The 15,186-nt window shown below is 37.5% G+C and overlaps 3 protein-coding genes across 6 annotated transcripts in view; 2 read left to right on the top strand and 1 right to left on the bottom strand.

Annotated features, from left to right (window-relative positions):
• LOC311087286 (solute carrier family 22 member 23) overlaps positions 1–2,629 on the bottom strand; it is a 54,119-nt gene extending 51,490 nt beyond the window's left edge. Inside the window, exons 1-2 of one of the 3 annotated variants that reach the window (XM_084120592.1) lie at positions 2,477–2,629; positions 1,705–2,306 (exon numbers count right to left, since the gene is read on the bottom strand). In XM_084120592.1, coding sequence (XP_083976718.1) covers positions 1,705–2,124 — 420 coding nt within the window. In that variant the 5' untranslated portion in view covers positions 2,125–2,306; positions 2,477–2,629. Of the gene's footprint in view, positions 1–1,704 lie in introns of all 3 variants that reach the window. The other 2 variants (XM_084120591.1, XM_084120590.1) reach the window with 2 other exon arrangements.
• ccdc13 (coiled-coil domain containing 13) overlaps positions 1–15,186 on the top strand; it is a gene marked incomplete at its 3' end in the record, with an annotated part of 264,989 nt that overhangs the window by 178,197 nt on the left and 71,606 nt on the right.
• Positions 6,341–15,186, top strand: part of dspa (desmoplakin a) — a 43,730-nt gene continuing 34,884 nt past the window's right edge. For both annotated transcript variants that reach the window (XM_084120576.1, XM_084120577.1), the window contains exon 1: positions 6,341–6,457. The gene's annotated coding sequence lies outside the window, so the exon portion shown is untranslated. The remainder of the gene's footprint in view (positions 6,458–15,186) is intronic.

A 15,186-nucleotide genomic window follows, 5' to 3' on the forward strand; every position in this document is an offset into this window, starting at 1 on the left:
TCATCAAGTCTAGGTGATAATCAATAGCTTTAAAAAGTAAATAAAGACCATTATGATGAAGTAATCCACATTAATCCAAGTCTTCTGAAGAGATACGATCAGTTTATATAACTATCAGTTTATTCTAGTGCTGGGCAACGATTAATCGTGATTAATCATGATTAATCGCATACAATTAAAGGTTTGTGTTTACATAATATATGCGTGTGTACTGTGTATATTATTTTGTATATATAAATACACACATATGCATGTATATATTTAAGACATATTTGCATGTATATACTGTATATAAATGTATACATAATTTATATTATATATAAATATTTTATATATAAAAAAAAAAAAACTTAAATATATACATCCATGTTTGTGTATTTATACAAAATAATATACACAGTACACACACATATAACAACAAACTTTCTTGACATGCAGGAACCAATGATGTTTTTCTCATGTGTCACGCATGTTTGAGCTTCTGTTTGCCATGTTTGATGTGCTTCATGTAAGGAACCTCGCATGTTTAAAAAGGTTTAAATGGCATGCACATCTTTCCATATCTATTGCACATGTTTTGATAGACAGACCTGAGAAAATTAGACCCAATCAGACAGCATTTCTGTCCAAAGGCTCCTGGACTTGAACATGCAACCCTGTTCCTGAAGCCCCTAAGAGAGCAACTACTTTTTATAGTTCTGAGTTTATCAAGTGAGCTAATAAAATGTCAACTCAAGTTAGTATCTCATGTCAAATCATCTTTTGTTGACACGAACCAAAAAAAAGACTGACTGTCCAATATCTCTAACTCAATTTCAGAGGTCAGGTTAAAGAAACCAAAAGCTGAATTCACATCACAGCATGTGTTCAAGCAGCCATCACTGAACATATGGATCATAGTTTCTAAGTATCTAAATAAACAATGGCTCACTTTTGACAGGCATGCCAACAGGCCATTGGTAAACTGATGCTTTTGTACAAGTTTGCTGATTCACGACCATGGCAGGCCATGTGCACGGCTTACCTACTTTATTCACATTTGAGAAAACAACTTTTATAGTTTTTGATACTGACACAACTAATCTAAAATGGCTGTGTCCCCAGAATTACTCACACTTAATCTGCCATCGTAATACGAGCATCTAGGCAGAAAATCTTCAAAAAAAAAGATGAAGATTATCTGGGGAAGGACATAATGTGACACTAATATGATAAACTCGTAAAGCCCATGGTGGCATTTTCTTATCTCAGAAGGCTACTGTGTAATCCTTAGGGTTTGTTGACCCATATTCCTCATTGCACAACACACACTGACCGGCTAATGGAGGCCGAAGGGCAGGACACCAGTGGTTAAAAGGGTGCTGTTGATTTATTTGGTGATTATGTCACTGGTCAGCATGAGGGAACCCAGTGACATGACACCCCGTGACGGCTGTTCATGCAGATTACTCATATTCATCTCTGTCAGCAATGCCATTCTTCCCCTATGTGTATGTGTGTGTGTGTGTGTGTGTGTGTGTGTGTACAGAGAGCTGTATTGCACGCTTTGTAAACAAACCCACCTTTACACATGCACTCATGTGGGTCCTCTTAGCATGAAAATTGCACATTAAAGCTATGTTTTCTATCTTTGAAACTGCATGCCAGACCTGGAACTGCATGAATATTGCTGTTTTACTCCTGTTTCCACACGCGCACTCTTACCTTGGTCACCACATTTCTCTCTAGTCCATTTTCCAGGTCATTCCCGGACGGCACACAGATGCACGGCGCCTCGGTACCGCTGCTATCATTACTGAAGCCGGAGAGCATCTCGCGCGGCGCGACAGTCGCGAGCGCGTTGTTGTTGGGCTGCAGTCGCGCGCACGGTGTGTTCGGCTGAGGCTGAGCCAGGAGAAAATTGTCCGAAAACTGGCTGAAGCCAATGAAAATGGCCGGGATACATGTTAAAACGATCAGCTGTTTCTGATACTTCCCGAATCCGCCCACGCTAGGCAGGACGCGGGCGTCGATCTGCGTGAGTAAGCCGGGCGCGTTGCTGGTTTCGGGGGTGACGAAGCCGTTCTCCGGTGGATGAGGCTCGATGTCCAGATGATGAGACACGGCCATCACCGTCTCACACATACTGCGGCAAACACACACACTCCCTGCGTTCACACCGATAAAACGCACGGAGAGCTTCGCGTGCGGTGCTCAGGGAGTGGTTTGCGTGTCTTCACCCGTTCACAAAGCGTCACGGACTGTTCGCGATCAATCAATAGAGTAAAGTCACCGGCTCGGCCCACTCTCGGTCTCCAAACGCGTTCCTATAGTCGAGAAGAAAAACAACAGCAGTGTTCAAAGACAGCGATTCAATTCCGCGTCCATTTCCAGCATTCACTCACTCACAGCCACAGGTAACACACCTGTCCATACACACACACACAGACCCGCTGCGCGTGACATTACACTGAGACACGCGTCATGATCCACTCACGCGCTCAGGAATCTGTCTTCTGACGCGAGTGTTTTAACGCGTTCCCTTGCGCTCTCCGGTGATGATCCGGACCGAGCGATGGCGGATCTCAGATCAACACCCCCGTCAACAACACGCACTCACTGCTGGCATTCATTAAAACTGTGTGTGTGTGTGTGTGTGTGTGTGTGTGTGTGTGTGTGCTCAACTTCTGCTCAGCGGGTTCTGAGTAGTCTGTAATAGCTAGGCCTACTTGTTGTTTTAGAGGAAACATTATATTTTAAAGAACCAAGCAATTAATGCTCTTTAATAATAGCCTAATAATGTAATCAAATCTTTTAGTGCGAGGGTGATACTGCTGGTTTCATTATGCAGTAATTGCTGCTCTCTACTGGCCAAACTGGTTGCAAGACTATTTAAATGACAATACATAAGTCTGAGCGGCTGAGTTTAGTGTTAAACAAGACCAAAGATTGTTTTTATTTAGCCTGTATGTTTCGCTGCATTGAACATAAAAGTAATTCCATAAAATTGGTAGAGGTAGGTATTACACAGGTAGGCTTATGCAGTAAAGTAATTTGTTTTGTGTAAATACACACACACACACACACACACACACACACACACACACACACACACATATATATATATATATATATATATATATATATATATATATATATATATATATAGTCAAGTCACATTCATTTATATAGCACTTTTAACAATATAAATGGTTTCAAAGCAGTTTTACAGTGATAATAGGAAATTAAAGTAACGAGATTGTGTGTGTCTGTGTGTTTTAAACCGAAACTGTTCTAATATTTGTGGATTAGCTTAATTTAAATAAGCCTGCCATCTAGTGGTGACAGTAGAGTAGTGGTTATAGTGTTACAGGATTTATTTATTTATTTATTTTTTCAGTAAGTTTATAATGTATTTGTTTCCAGAAGTTGAATTGAACACTGAAATGTGGATTGGGACTCTTGTTAAACATGTGCTTATGGTTTGCTTGGAGAACATGTTTTTACTTGTATTCACATTCAGTAGGCTATATGCTAAATTCATTGCTGCACTGCCTTTTATTTGATTTTTGATCTTGGATGTCAAAATGTCACAAATGTGTATTATTTGCGTGCTAGTTTGTTGTATTTTATTAATTCCTCTAGGGCAGACTGGGACAGTTTAGTTCCTTCATGTTTTTCGCATTGATATCAGCCCTGGCTTTTGTTATGTTTGCGGTCAGTGTGTGAATGTTCATCTCAGATGCCAGAAAAGAGATGCTGGTCACACCCTTTCATTAAAGCCCTCAACCTTCGATCCCAGCCGTGAGTCATAAACACACTCATGTGATATAGAGCAGACACTTATTTTTTGTGCTTATTTTACAGTTTTCTCAACAGTCTCCGATTAAAAATACAAATACTGTATGCTGTTGCTGTGAATCGCACAGGCAGGTTCTTACAAATATTACGTCTCAATAATGAAACGGTTTTGATTTAAACATCCAAATGAAATGCTTGTAGTTTGTATGTTGTTGTTTTCTTGGTAACCAGATTAACACAATAAAACCACCTTGGCATTAAGACAAAAGCTATCACGGCAGAGACTGGTTTCTGTTCCCAGGGGTTTTGCAGGTTGGGTAGGAAATATAATATTATACTTTTAGGTTACATTTTATTTCGATAGTCCAATTTAGACGTTCTTCTAACTATAAGTAACTTTGCAACTACATGTCACCTAACTCTCATTAATTTGCAACTACATGTTAATTAACTCTCATTAATATGCAACTACGTCAACTAACTCCTTCATTTGCAACTACATGTCAACTAACTCTCATTAATTTGCAACTACATGTCAACTAACTCTCATTAATGTGCAACTACATGTCAACTAACTCTCATTAATGTGCAACTACATGTTAATTAACTCTCATTAATATGCAACTACGTCAACTAACTCCTTCATTTGCAACTACATGTCAACTAACTCTCATTAATATGCAACTACATGTCAACTAACTCTCATTAATGTGCAACTACATGTCAACTAACTCTCATTAATTTGCAACTACATGTCACCTAACTCATTAATTTGCAACTACATGTTAATTAACTCTCATTAATATGCAACTACATGTCAACTAACTCTCATTAATGTGCAACTACATGTCAACTAACTCCTTCATTTGCAACTACATATAAACTAACTCTCAATAATTTGCAACTACGTTAATTAATTCTCATTAATTTGCAACTACATGTTAATTACTTCTCATTAATTTGCAACTACATGTTAATTACTTCTCATTAATTTGCAACTACATGTCAACTACCTCTCATTAATATGCAACTGCATGTAAACTAATTAATATGCAACTACATGTCAACTATAATTAATTTGCAACTGCATGTCAACTATCATCCATTTGCAACTGCATGTCAACTAACTCCTTAATTTGCAACTGCATGTAAACTAACTCATTAATATGCAACTACATGTCAACTATAATTAATTTGCTACTGCATGTCAACTCTCATTAATATGCAACTACATGTCAACTAACTACTTCATTTGCAACTGCACGTCAACTAACTCATTAATATGCAACTACATGTCAACCATAATTAATTAGCGACTGCATGTCAACTATCATTCATTTGCAACTACGTGTCAACTAACTCATTAATTTGCAACTGCATGTAAACTAACTCATTAATTTGCAACTGCATGTCAACTATAATTAATTTACAACTGCATGTCAACTCTCATTAATATGCAACTACATGTCAACTACATCCTTCATTTGCAACTGCATGTCAATTACCTCTCATTAATATGCAACTGCATGTCAAATATAATTAATTTGCAATTGCATGTCAACTATCATTAATTTGCAACTGCATGTAAACTACCTCTCATTAATATGCAACTGCATGTAAACTAACTCATTAATATGCAACTGCATGTCAACTATCATTCATTTGCAACTACGTGTCAACTAACTCATTAATTTGCAACTGCATGTAAACTAACTCATTAATTTGCAACTGCATGTCAACTATAATTAATTTGCAACTGCATGTAAACTAACTCATTAATATGCAACTACATGTCAACTACATCCTTCATTTGCAACTGCATGTCAATTACCTCTCATTAATATGCAACTGCATGTCAAATATAATTAATTTGCAATTGCATGTCAACTATCATTAATATGCAACTGCATGTAAACTAACTCATTAATATGCAACTACATGTCAACTATAATTAATATGCAACTGCATGTAAACTAACTCATTAATATGCAACTACATGTCAACTATAATTAATTTGCAACTGCATGTAAACTAACTCATTAATATGCAACTACATGTCAACTATAATTAATTTGCAACTACATGTCAACTAACTCATTAATTTGCAACTACATGTCAACTAACTCATTAATTTGCAACTGCATGTAAACTAACTCATTAATATGCAACTACATGTCAACTATAATTAATTTGCTACTGCATGTCAACTCTCATTAATATGCAACTATGTCAACTAACTCATTAATATGCAACTACATGTCAACTACCTCTCATTAATTTACAACTGCATGTCAACTAACTCTCAGTAGAGTATTAGTAGACTGTTAGGGTTAGTAGAATAAGTTGACATGTAGTTCCAAAGTTACTTGTAGACCATCGAAAGAAAGTGTTCCCTACGTTCATAATACTGATTTATTAAAATATCTGTTAGTTAAATAATGGCTTGATGTTTTTGTGTTAGCTTTACCATGTGTGCTGTTTCAGGAATTGTTTGCTTTATAATGGCAGGAACCCAAAAGTCGATGGGTTATAAATTAATTCTCCTCAGCTTTTGTCTTTTGTGATTGCGATATCCACGAATAAAGAGGTGAAAATGGGCCAGTGTTTGGTACTGTGGTTGATGAAATCATTATTTGCATGTCATCTTCTGAGGTATCTGATGAGTTATCAGCTGCTGGTAAGTTTTGCTGTCAATCACTGAATGGTTTATCCAAATGTTTCATTGGAATCGTGCCTAGATGTATTCTGTACTGTGACCTTTACAAGTTCCGCTTAGATACACATAGTCACACTTGCTTGCAAATAAATCGCATTCCTCCTTCAGTGGTCTGTCTCTAGAGAAATAAAAAATGTGATCTAATCAAAACCCAACCAAAATGCCTGCCTTGTCAGGGAGTTTAGGCAAGCAGAATTCACTGCCAAGGGTGTGCCAGAAGACAGTGTGAGTAATGTGTTGTCATGAAAAGCTTTACGCATTGAAAGAAAACACAACAAGTGGCAACAGGGCAGCTGTAGTCATGGGGGTATTTGAGCAGCCACACCTGTATCGCACTAGAGAAGCAGTGGGAAAGTAAGAGAGAGGCGTTGGCTCACCTTTATGACCCATCCCTCGTAATATATGAAAGCTATGTTCTGTTGAGTAGTTACTGTATAAACGTGTGTCAGGATAATGCAGATCTAAAGGGTTAATTCAGGCCCAGCAATACAATTTTAAAACAGTCGAAATTAAAGATGGTCTAAGTGACTTTCTTTTTGCATACCATCCATAAAACCTCCCTAATACCTGAGAAAAATCACTGAAATATCTAAGATTGATAAAGATTGTGTGGTTGAAGTAGGCTATGCAAAATGATGAAAGTTAACGGTTGACTGAAATCATGTTAACCCTTGCCGGTTAGTCTGTGACTTAAGGGGTGGTAACACTACACTTTTCATTGCATTAGGCTCTTGACATGCCAAATGCCTCGCCTTGAAAGTAGACGATAATATCATTGGAGATAATCTCGATAAGTCACGGGAGAAGTGAAATAAGTGCACTCAGAATGGATGGTGCTCACTTCTGGTAGTGGATTGACCGGCTACCGTGTGGGATCAAAGACAAATATTGTGTGCTTTGTATGCTGGATATAATCTAAGAGGCTGTTTACACGACACAGAAAGACTAAAAACGTAAAACTTTTTATACGTTTTGGCCGTTCATTTACATGACAACTACATGTCAACTAGTTGTAGTTATAGTTGTAGTTGTAGTTGTAGTTAGGTGCCTGTAAACCCGAACTTTTTAAAACGGGTTTCAAAGTGTAAGTGTAAACAACAAAAACGCAAATCTCTGAAGACGATGACTTGATGCACATGCATATTACGTGTCTAGTCTATAGTGTTTCATCGCCATCGAATGGCCTGGCAGCTAAAAACAGCGTTTTTAGTCGTTTTTGCAGATCTGTGTGAATGGGGATCGTATTGATATTGCTGTCGCCTGTACACGGAAAACTGGTACACGGAAAAAACATTTTAAGTATATCGTTGTCATGTAAACGTACCCTAAATTCTGTTGCTTTTATATGAAAGCACCCCCCCCCCCCCCACACACACACACACACACACACACACACACACACACACATCCAAGACACATCTTTTACTTTTTTTATTTATATGTCAACTATTCCATACAGAGATTGCACTGTCTGTGTTTAGGAAGTAATTCACACATAAAACATGATATCTTGTTATTTATTGGGGACTAAATCAATTCATACCAGTGTTTCCCATCCACAGACCGATGGTCTAGCTGAACGGTTTAATCAGACCTTGAAGAACATGACCCGTAAGCTCAATAACAAGGTTGAAAATCAAAACATCTTTGACCTGCGAGCAAAACTCCAAACCCTTACAATAAGGTTGCTCAATTAAAGGATTAGTTCACTTCAGAATTAAAATTCCCTGATAATTTACTCTCCCCCTCATCTTTCAAGATATTGAAGATAGTGACTTCAATGGGGTTCAATGGGGTCCAACGGGTTGAAGGTCCAGATGTGAGTTTCAGTACAGCTTCAAAGTCTCGACACGATCCCAGACGAGGAATAAGAGTCCCATCTAGACAAACCAGCGGCATTTTATAAAAAAATAAACATTTATATACATTTTAACCACAAATGCTGGTCTTGCACTAGCTCTGCCATGTGCCACACATTACGTAATCAGGTTGAAAGGTCACGTGTGACGTAGGCGGAAGTACAGACCTAGTGTTGACAAAGCCAACATGAGAAGGCTAAATCAAATGCCATTTACAAAATAAAAGGTAAAACAACGATGTCGGATGATTTTGAAGTTGGAGTTTTTCACACTAAATTCTGAAACGGAACATGCGTGACCTTTTCAAAAACAATTTTTTTAACAATACCCGTTCTTGTCTTAGGACAACTTTAATGAACATATTTGATCCACTTTAAATGTTGACTACTGTAATAACGTATTAGACAGGACTGTGAGCTCAGGCGTTCTTAGCGCCGTCAAAATAAAAGTCACAACAACAAGCGTGTTTTACATCACTTCAGAGTTCCTACTGGCGGTGCGAATGCAACCAGGAAAATGTTTCTAAGGGAACCTTTAGTTCTTAGGGAACCCACCTGGACTACGTTCCCAGAACTACCCGGTGCAAAAGCCCCTTTTCAGTGGCTGTGCCACATTGCAGTGAGACAAAAGAACTGGATTCCAAATCTCAACAGCCTTGAACATTAAGTCCCGGGGAATGCTGAGCTCAGGGAACCGTGAGGTCCTTGTAGTCTTGACATTCAGATAAAGGGACCTAGCGAAGGTTTGAAGTCGCTGCAGAAGGTCATGGAGCTGTTCAATTCTTTATCTTAGAATAATGTTGCACAACTGTGGTTCATCCTGTCTTACCAGCCATGCTCCAGTAATGGTAAACCCCAATTCTCAATGCATACTCGGAAGTAACAATAGGCCTATATGCAATCAGTCACAATCATAAAAAGCAGTGCAAGGACTGTCACTTGTGCATTAAAAGTACATTACACGTGTGCAAATAATGATTTTGCTTGAGAAAACAACATAATTAAATAAATATTTAATATTTCAAAGCAAAAGCAGCTAAACTAAAAAAGGTACTGTAAGTGTTTTCCAGTTTTAGTTCCAGTTCACACATACAAATACACATACTCAAAGAGAGTGTTGTTTTGTTTTGCTTTTTTTATCCAGAAACTTTGAAAGTATAGCCAAGTTGTGATATACTTACAGTTCTTTCCAACTGCTAACACACAATTTTGCAAACTTTATCAAAATATTTAACACAATTCACAAAACCACACACCCAAACTGCAAAATACCTCATATATCCTGCGAAATGAAGCACTGCAACCAAAACTACATATAGCATTATCAAAATCAGACTTTTGCATGAAATGGCGCACACTTCATTCATATCTCCAGATTTTTGTCTAACCAACTACACACCGTTGGGCGTAATGAAGAGCACTCTCATCTTTAGTATGCTTTGCCATAATACTAAAATAGTTCAAATTCTAGAAAAATCTTCAGATTGTTCACATGCACAGAAATATTTGCAGATACACACACATGCTGTTGAAACATTTTTTTTTATTTTTTTTCACCAAACAAGTCAGTGCAACATATGCACAGCAGAAATATTTACATTGGACGTAACAAAAATATGCTCACAAAAAAACAGTAAACTGAAAAAGATTGAAGTGTTAACAATGAACCATTGAGGTGTTTGGTCAGGTGACACATGTATTGGCCAATCAGCTCATGTTGTGTCATTTTGAATGGCAGTGTTTTGAAATGGCGACTTTAAGTCAGATTGTTGTGTCTTATGCAGAGAACCGAGTTCAGTGCGTTTTGAAAGCAGAAAATTTGTTTAGACTTTTGGAGACTTGAGAAGAGGTTTTGCTCTCTGTGTGTCAGTTTAAATAATTGTGCTGTGCATGTCAGTTTAGTGTGTTAGCAATTGGAAAAAACTGTAATGCTGAAGCGTTGGATGTGAGGCTTGGGCGGTGCTCTTTTCTTGCGTTTCTAGTGTGTACAGTATGTGAAGCTTCTTTCAGTCATTACATTTATAGTAGAGGCAAGTTTGTTCATGTGTAGGCTCCTTCCAGAAGTGCAACTATTAACTGTACTGAAAGAAATGAAAGCACAAAATTATTAAGGGCTTGACAGGTGTGTCTGTAGGTGTGTGCCACTCTTGTTAAATACGATTAAGAGAAACACTATGTTCCCAGCCAGAGACAACAATCAATAGCACAGGTAGTATAGGTTAGCTCATTTTGTTTTAGGAAGTGTATTGAAGCATTAAACAAAACATTAGTCAAGAATTAAACAAAACAAAAAATTTACCAGTAAAAGAAATTGTTGCACAAGTCAAATCATTTAGGGTGTAACAATGAAATGTAAAACAATTATATACATAACCAATCTAAAAGGGAAGCATAAGCTTTATATTTAAAGGACCTTATTAAAAGAAACCTGATCTCTCTGTGGCCTCTTTCTTATCTTTATTTAGTTGCAGAAAGTTCTCTGACAAACACATGTGTGCTCTCTATGCACACCATTGATTGATTGATTTGTGCCCATCTAGTGCAAGTGACTATAGCAGAGCTGTGTATTATCAGCCAATTATATACTTTAAGTATATTAAATTCTGGTTCAGGTCCAAGTCTGTGAGAATATCATCTCATCAGACATTTACTAGCACAACTCATTTATAGAGCACCTTTAAGCTAATCTTTTAAAAACTCACAGTTTATCCTACAGTCTCCTGGCTCACAGTGACAATGATATTTTAAAGGGGTCCTTGATTATGATTTCAGTTTTTTAACTTGAGTTAGTGTGTAATGTTGCTGTTCGAGAATAAACAACATCTGCAAAGTTACAACAATATTTTATTTTACAGAAATCTCTTTTTAAGGACTACAACAAACGGCTGGTAGGGACTACAACACTACAACAGGCTTCTTCCTGGGTTGGTGACATCACAAACCCTAAAATTTACATAAACCCCGCCCCCGGAAACACGCAACGAAGGGTGTGAAGCCATGTTGGGCTGTTTTAGAGAAGAGGAAGAGTTGTTGTTGCTGGTTTTTACAGGTGGAAAAAGTTTGTCCTAAAGGCCCTTTCACACCGGATGCGTAACGGAAAAGCGAAACGAAAAAGCGAATAGTTTGTGTGCGAATAGTTCGCGTCAAAACCATTCACATCAGCCGCAACGCGAATTTGCGACGTCTGTGACGTTCAGAGAGCTTCAACATTCAGCCAACAGCTGAGAAAACATGGACACTTCATCATCATCATCATCCAGTGAAGACGAGCTTTTCATTTTCTTTAAAGGTCCCGTATTATGCCCCTTTTCACAAGATGTAAAATAAGTCTCTGATGTCCCCAGAGTGTGTATATGAAGTTTTAGCTCAAAATACCCAACAGATCATTTTTTACAGCATGTTTAAATTGTCATTTTTTGGGGCTCAGAAAAACGTGCTGTTTTAGTGTGTGCCCTTTAAATGCAAATGTCTCTCAGGACAATTTCATCTCATGGAATGATGATAATATCAGAAACTCTCAGTAACGGTGTTCATTTCGAGTCGGACAATAATGCCTACAGAGTCAGAGTGCTGTATAGAGATGGAACAGGTATAGTTTAGTAGTTTAATTACGGTTATAACGTATTTGTCATCTGCTTGTATGTATCCATTATTAATAGCCTACAAGTCTGCTGTTTCGGATCAGGTCCGAATGATGATCAAACATATACTGATGAGTTTAATAAAGTTTATTGTACATCACACAAAAGATGAAGCGTCAGTTTTACTTCAGAAAATCACCGTAAGAGCTGAGTAAACACAGTAAGTTATAAGAAGTGCGCAAGTACATAAACGAATTTCGATAGAGTTGAGGGAGCATTTTCTTTAAAAACAAAATAATTCCACCTCGTCTTCAGTGGCTGCCTCAGATTTCGGGAAGAGTGCTATGTGGATTATTACATCCAGCCACACAACACCTACAACGCTTGGGAGACATTCTCGTCAGTGCAGCAGCTGTGAACTCGATCAGGGCGGGGCTATGTTGAAACGGCAGTGTCTGTCACTCGTGGGCGGGGCCTGTGCTAGTATGAAGGCAAATCAGTAGCAAAACTCGAGAGCACGTAAATGTGAATTTGAGAACTTGTACAATAAATATTCGTACTTGTACATGAACATTTACACTCACAGCTCCAATGTGAAAACCTGTAAAATAAAAATCTGAAGTTGAATGTTGAAATTTGCACTCGCAGACAATAGTCACAAACCTGTATTCTGAATCTGAAGCAGCAGACAAGTAGACACAAATGTGTAAAATGCCATTCACAGAAATACAACGACAGACACAAACTTGTAATATATATTTTGCGTTTAATCTTACGTTCACATTCGCAGTACAACCTCAAATAGGCACTTGCAACTTCTCAAATCTGTCACTGCTATTTCAAATTTCGCGCCTTGACTTTTGCTACTCTTTTCGCGATATATCAGGTGCAAAACTAACTTGTGCACTTGAAACTCAGAGGCGGCGAGAGGGAAGGGGGGGCGGGAGCTGGGGTGTTCAAAGGAGCCGTTTTATTGGTTGGCAGCTAGCCAATGAAATGGGACTTCGATGATGTCACGAAACCCGTTTTACAGTCTATGGGCTTAATGCAGACTGATATTAAAAGAAATAAACGATATTATCAAACTCAGTAAACACAATGCTTATAATGCATACTACAGAAAAGCAGATGAGCACAGAATATGAACACAACGCGTTTAATTGAGACAGTGGTATTAAAAGACCAAACTCAGGAAACACCATACAAATAAAGCAAAGCAATTGAGCTCTGAATATGGATGCAACGAGTTTAATTGTACGTTTTCCTCCCATAGAAAACCAAGAAAACGCTTAATAAGACTTAATGGACCAACAGTTATAAAATAAAAAAACAAAAACAAAACACATAATTCGTTAAATTATTAATAAAACACAGGCAGCAAGTTTATTTGCACTCAACACACATTTGCTTTCTTTCGTCATATTCTGTGCTCATCTGCTTTTCTGTAGTATGCATTATAAGCATTGTGTTTACTGAGTTTGATAATCTCGTTTATTTCTTTTAATATCACTCTAATGCATTTCAGTGCACACGGGTTTCGTGACATCATCGAAGTCCCATTTCATTGGCTAGCTGCCAACCAATAAAACGGCTCCTTTGAACACCCCAGCTCCCGCCCCCCCTTCTCTCTCGCCGCCTCTGAGTTTCAAGTGCACAAGTTAGTTTTGCACCTGATATATCGCGAAAAGAGTAGCAAAAGTCAAGGCGCGAAATTTGAAATAGCAGTGCCTATTTGAGGTTGTACTGCGAATGTGAACGTAAGATTAAACGCAAAATATATATTACAAGTTTGTGTCTGTCGTTGTATTTCTGTGAATGGCATTTTACACATGTGTGTCTACTTGTCTGCAGCTTCAGATTCAGAATACAGGTTTGTGACTAGGGTTGCCACCTTTGATTTGTGAAAAACCGGGACACTCAGATTTTTTTTTTGTTGTTGTTGGGGGGGGGGGGGGGTGTTGTTTTTGCATGATTTTCCAGCGCTGTTTTTCCTTTATATTTAACTGAAATTTTTAACTGTAAAAAAAAATAATCTTGCAAATAAGTGTATTGTGATTGTCAAAACATTTTAGTAACTAAACTGAACTGTATTAGGTTTAGTGACAACATGTTACAATGTTTATATGGTAACAGTTACAATTTCTGGTAAGATACGTTTTTTATTATTGCTTGAAACAAATTTCAGGATTTCAATTCAGTTCAATTCTTGTGATTTGATTTAATTGACTGATTTGGATAAATATTAGGTACACAAGATAGGCATTCATTTTTCTCAAGAAAAAAATCTCACCTAATGCTGTAAACATACAGAGAGCCTTATCAGCTGGTAAAATTATTTAAGGTTAAAAATAACTTTATTTAACAAATTAAATATAATGCGTTTTTTTATTATAATAACAACTTTATTTAATGATAAGTAAATATAATAAATATGTAATATAGTAGCCTATGTTTAGCAAAATACTCTCTATAGCTCTTTTTTTCTAGCTAACTAACGTGCTATAGCCTATTATGGTCATCAAATGGCTTTCCTGAGGTAATGTTATGTGACAATTGTTCTCCAGCTGTTTTATTGACCCTTTCCGCGGTTGAAAAACACTGATTGATCGATATTATGTATGATGAATATACATTTCGGTAAGTTGTACGTTTTCTTTTAACATTCTTCATTCGTGTTTATTTACTATTAGCTAGAGGTGATCAGTTTACGTGCTGCTAGGGATCTTTCACGTCACATTTACAAACGCCAAAACGGTGTTTATTGTTTGAATTTCGTAATAAAATTTACAGAATCTGAGAGCTGAGATTTTTTTATATCATAAGTAACCTGCTCTGTCTAGTCTGTCGGTCTCCGTGTACTCTTTGCTTCGCGATTTTTCTGTGCAGCTCTGCAGTAACAGTAGAAGGAAACGGTTTGAAACCAGGAAATTCTACTTTAGAAGTACATTTTAACAAAAAACCGGGACAATTCATGTCCCGGGAAAGAATATTAATTTTCCGGGACTGTCGCTCAAAAAAGAGAACAATCCCTGGAAAACCGGGACGGGTGGCAACCCTGTGACTATTGTATGCGAGTGCAAATTTCAACATTCAACTTCAGATTTTTATTTTACAGGTTTTCACATTGGAGCTGTGAGTGTAAATGTTCATGTACAAGTACGAATATTTATTGTACAAGTTCTCAAACTCACATTTACGTGCTCTCGAGTTTTGCTACTGATTTACCTTCATATGCTAGTGACGTCACTAAA

This window comes from Abramis brama (genome assembly GCF_963993115.1).
Source record: "Abramis brama genome assembly, chromosome: 7".
NCBI lineage: Eukaryota > Metazoa > Chordata > Actinopteri > Cypriniformes > Leuciscidae > Abramis > Abramis brama.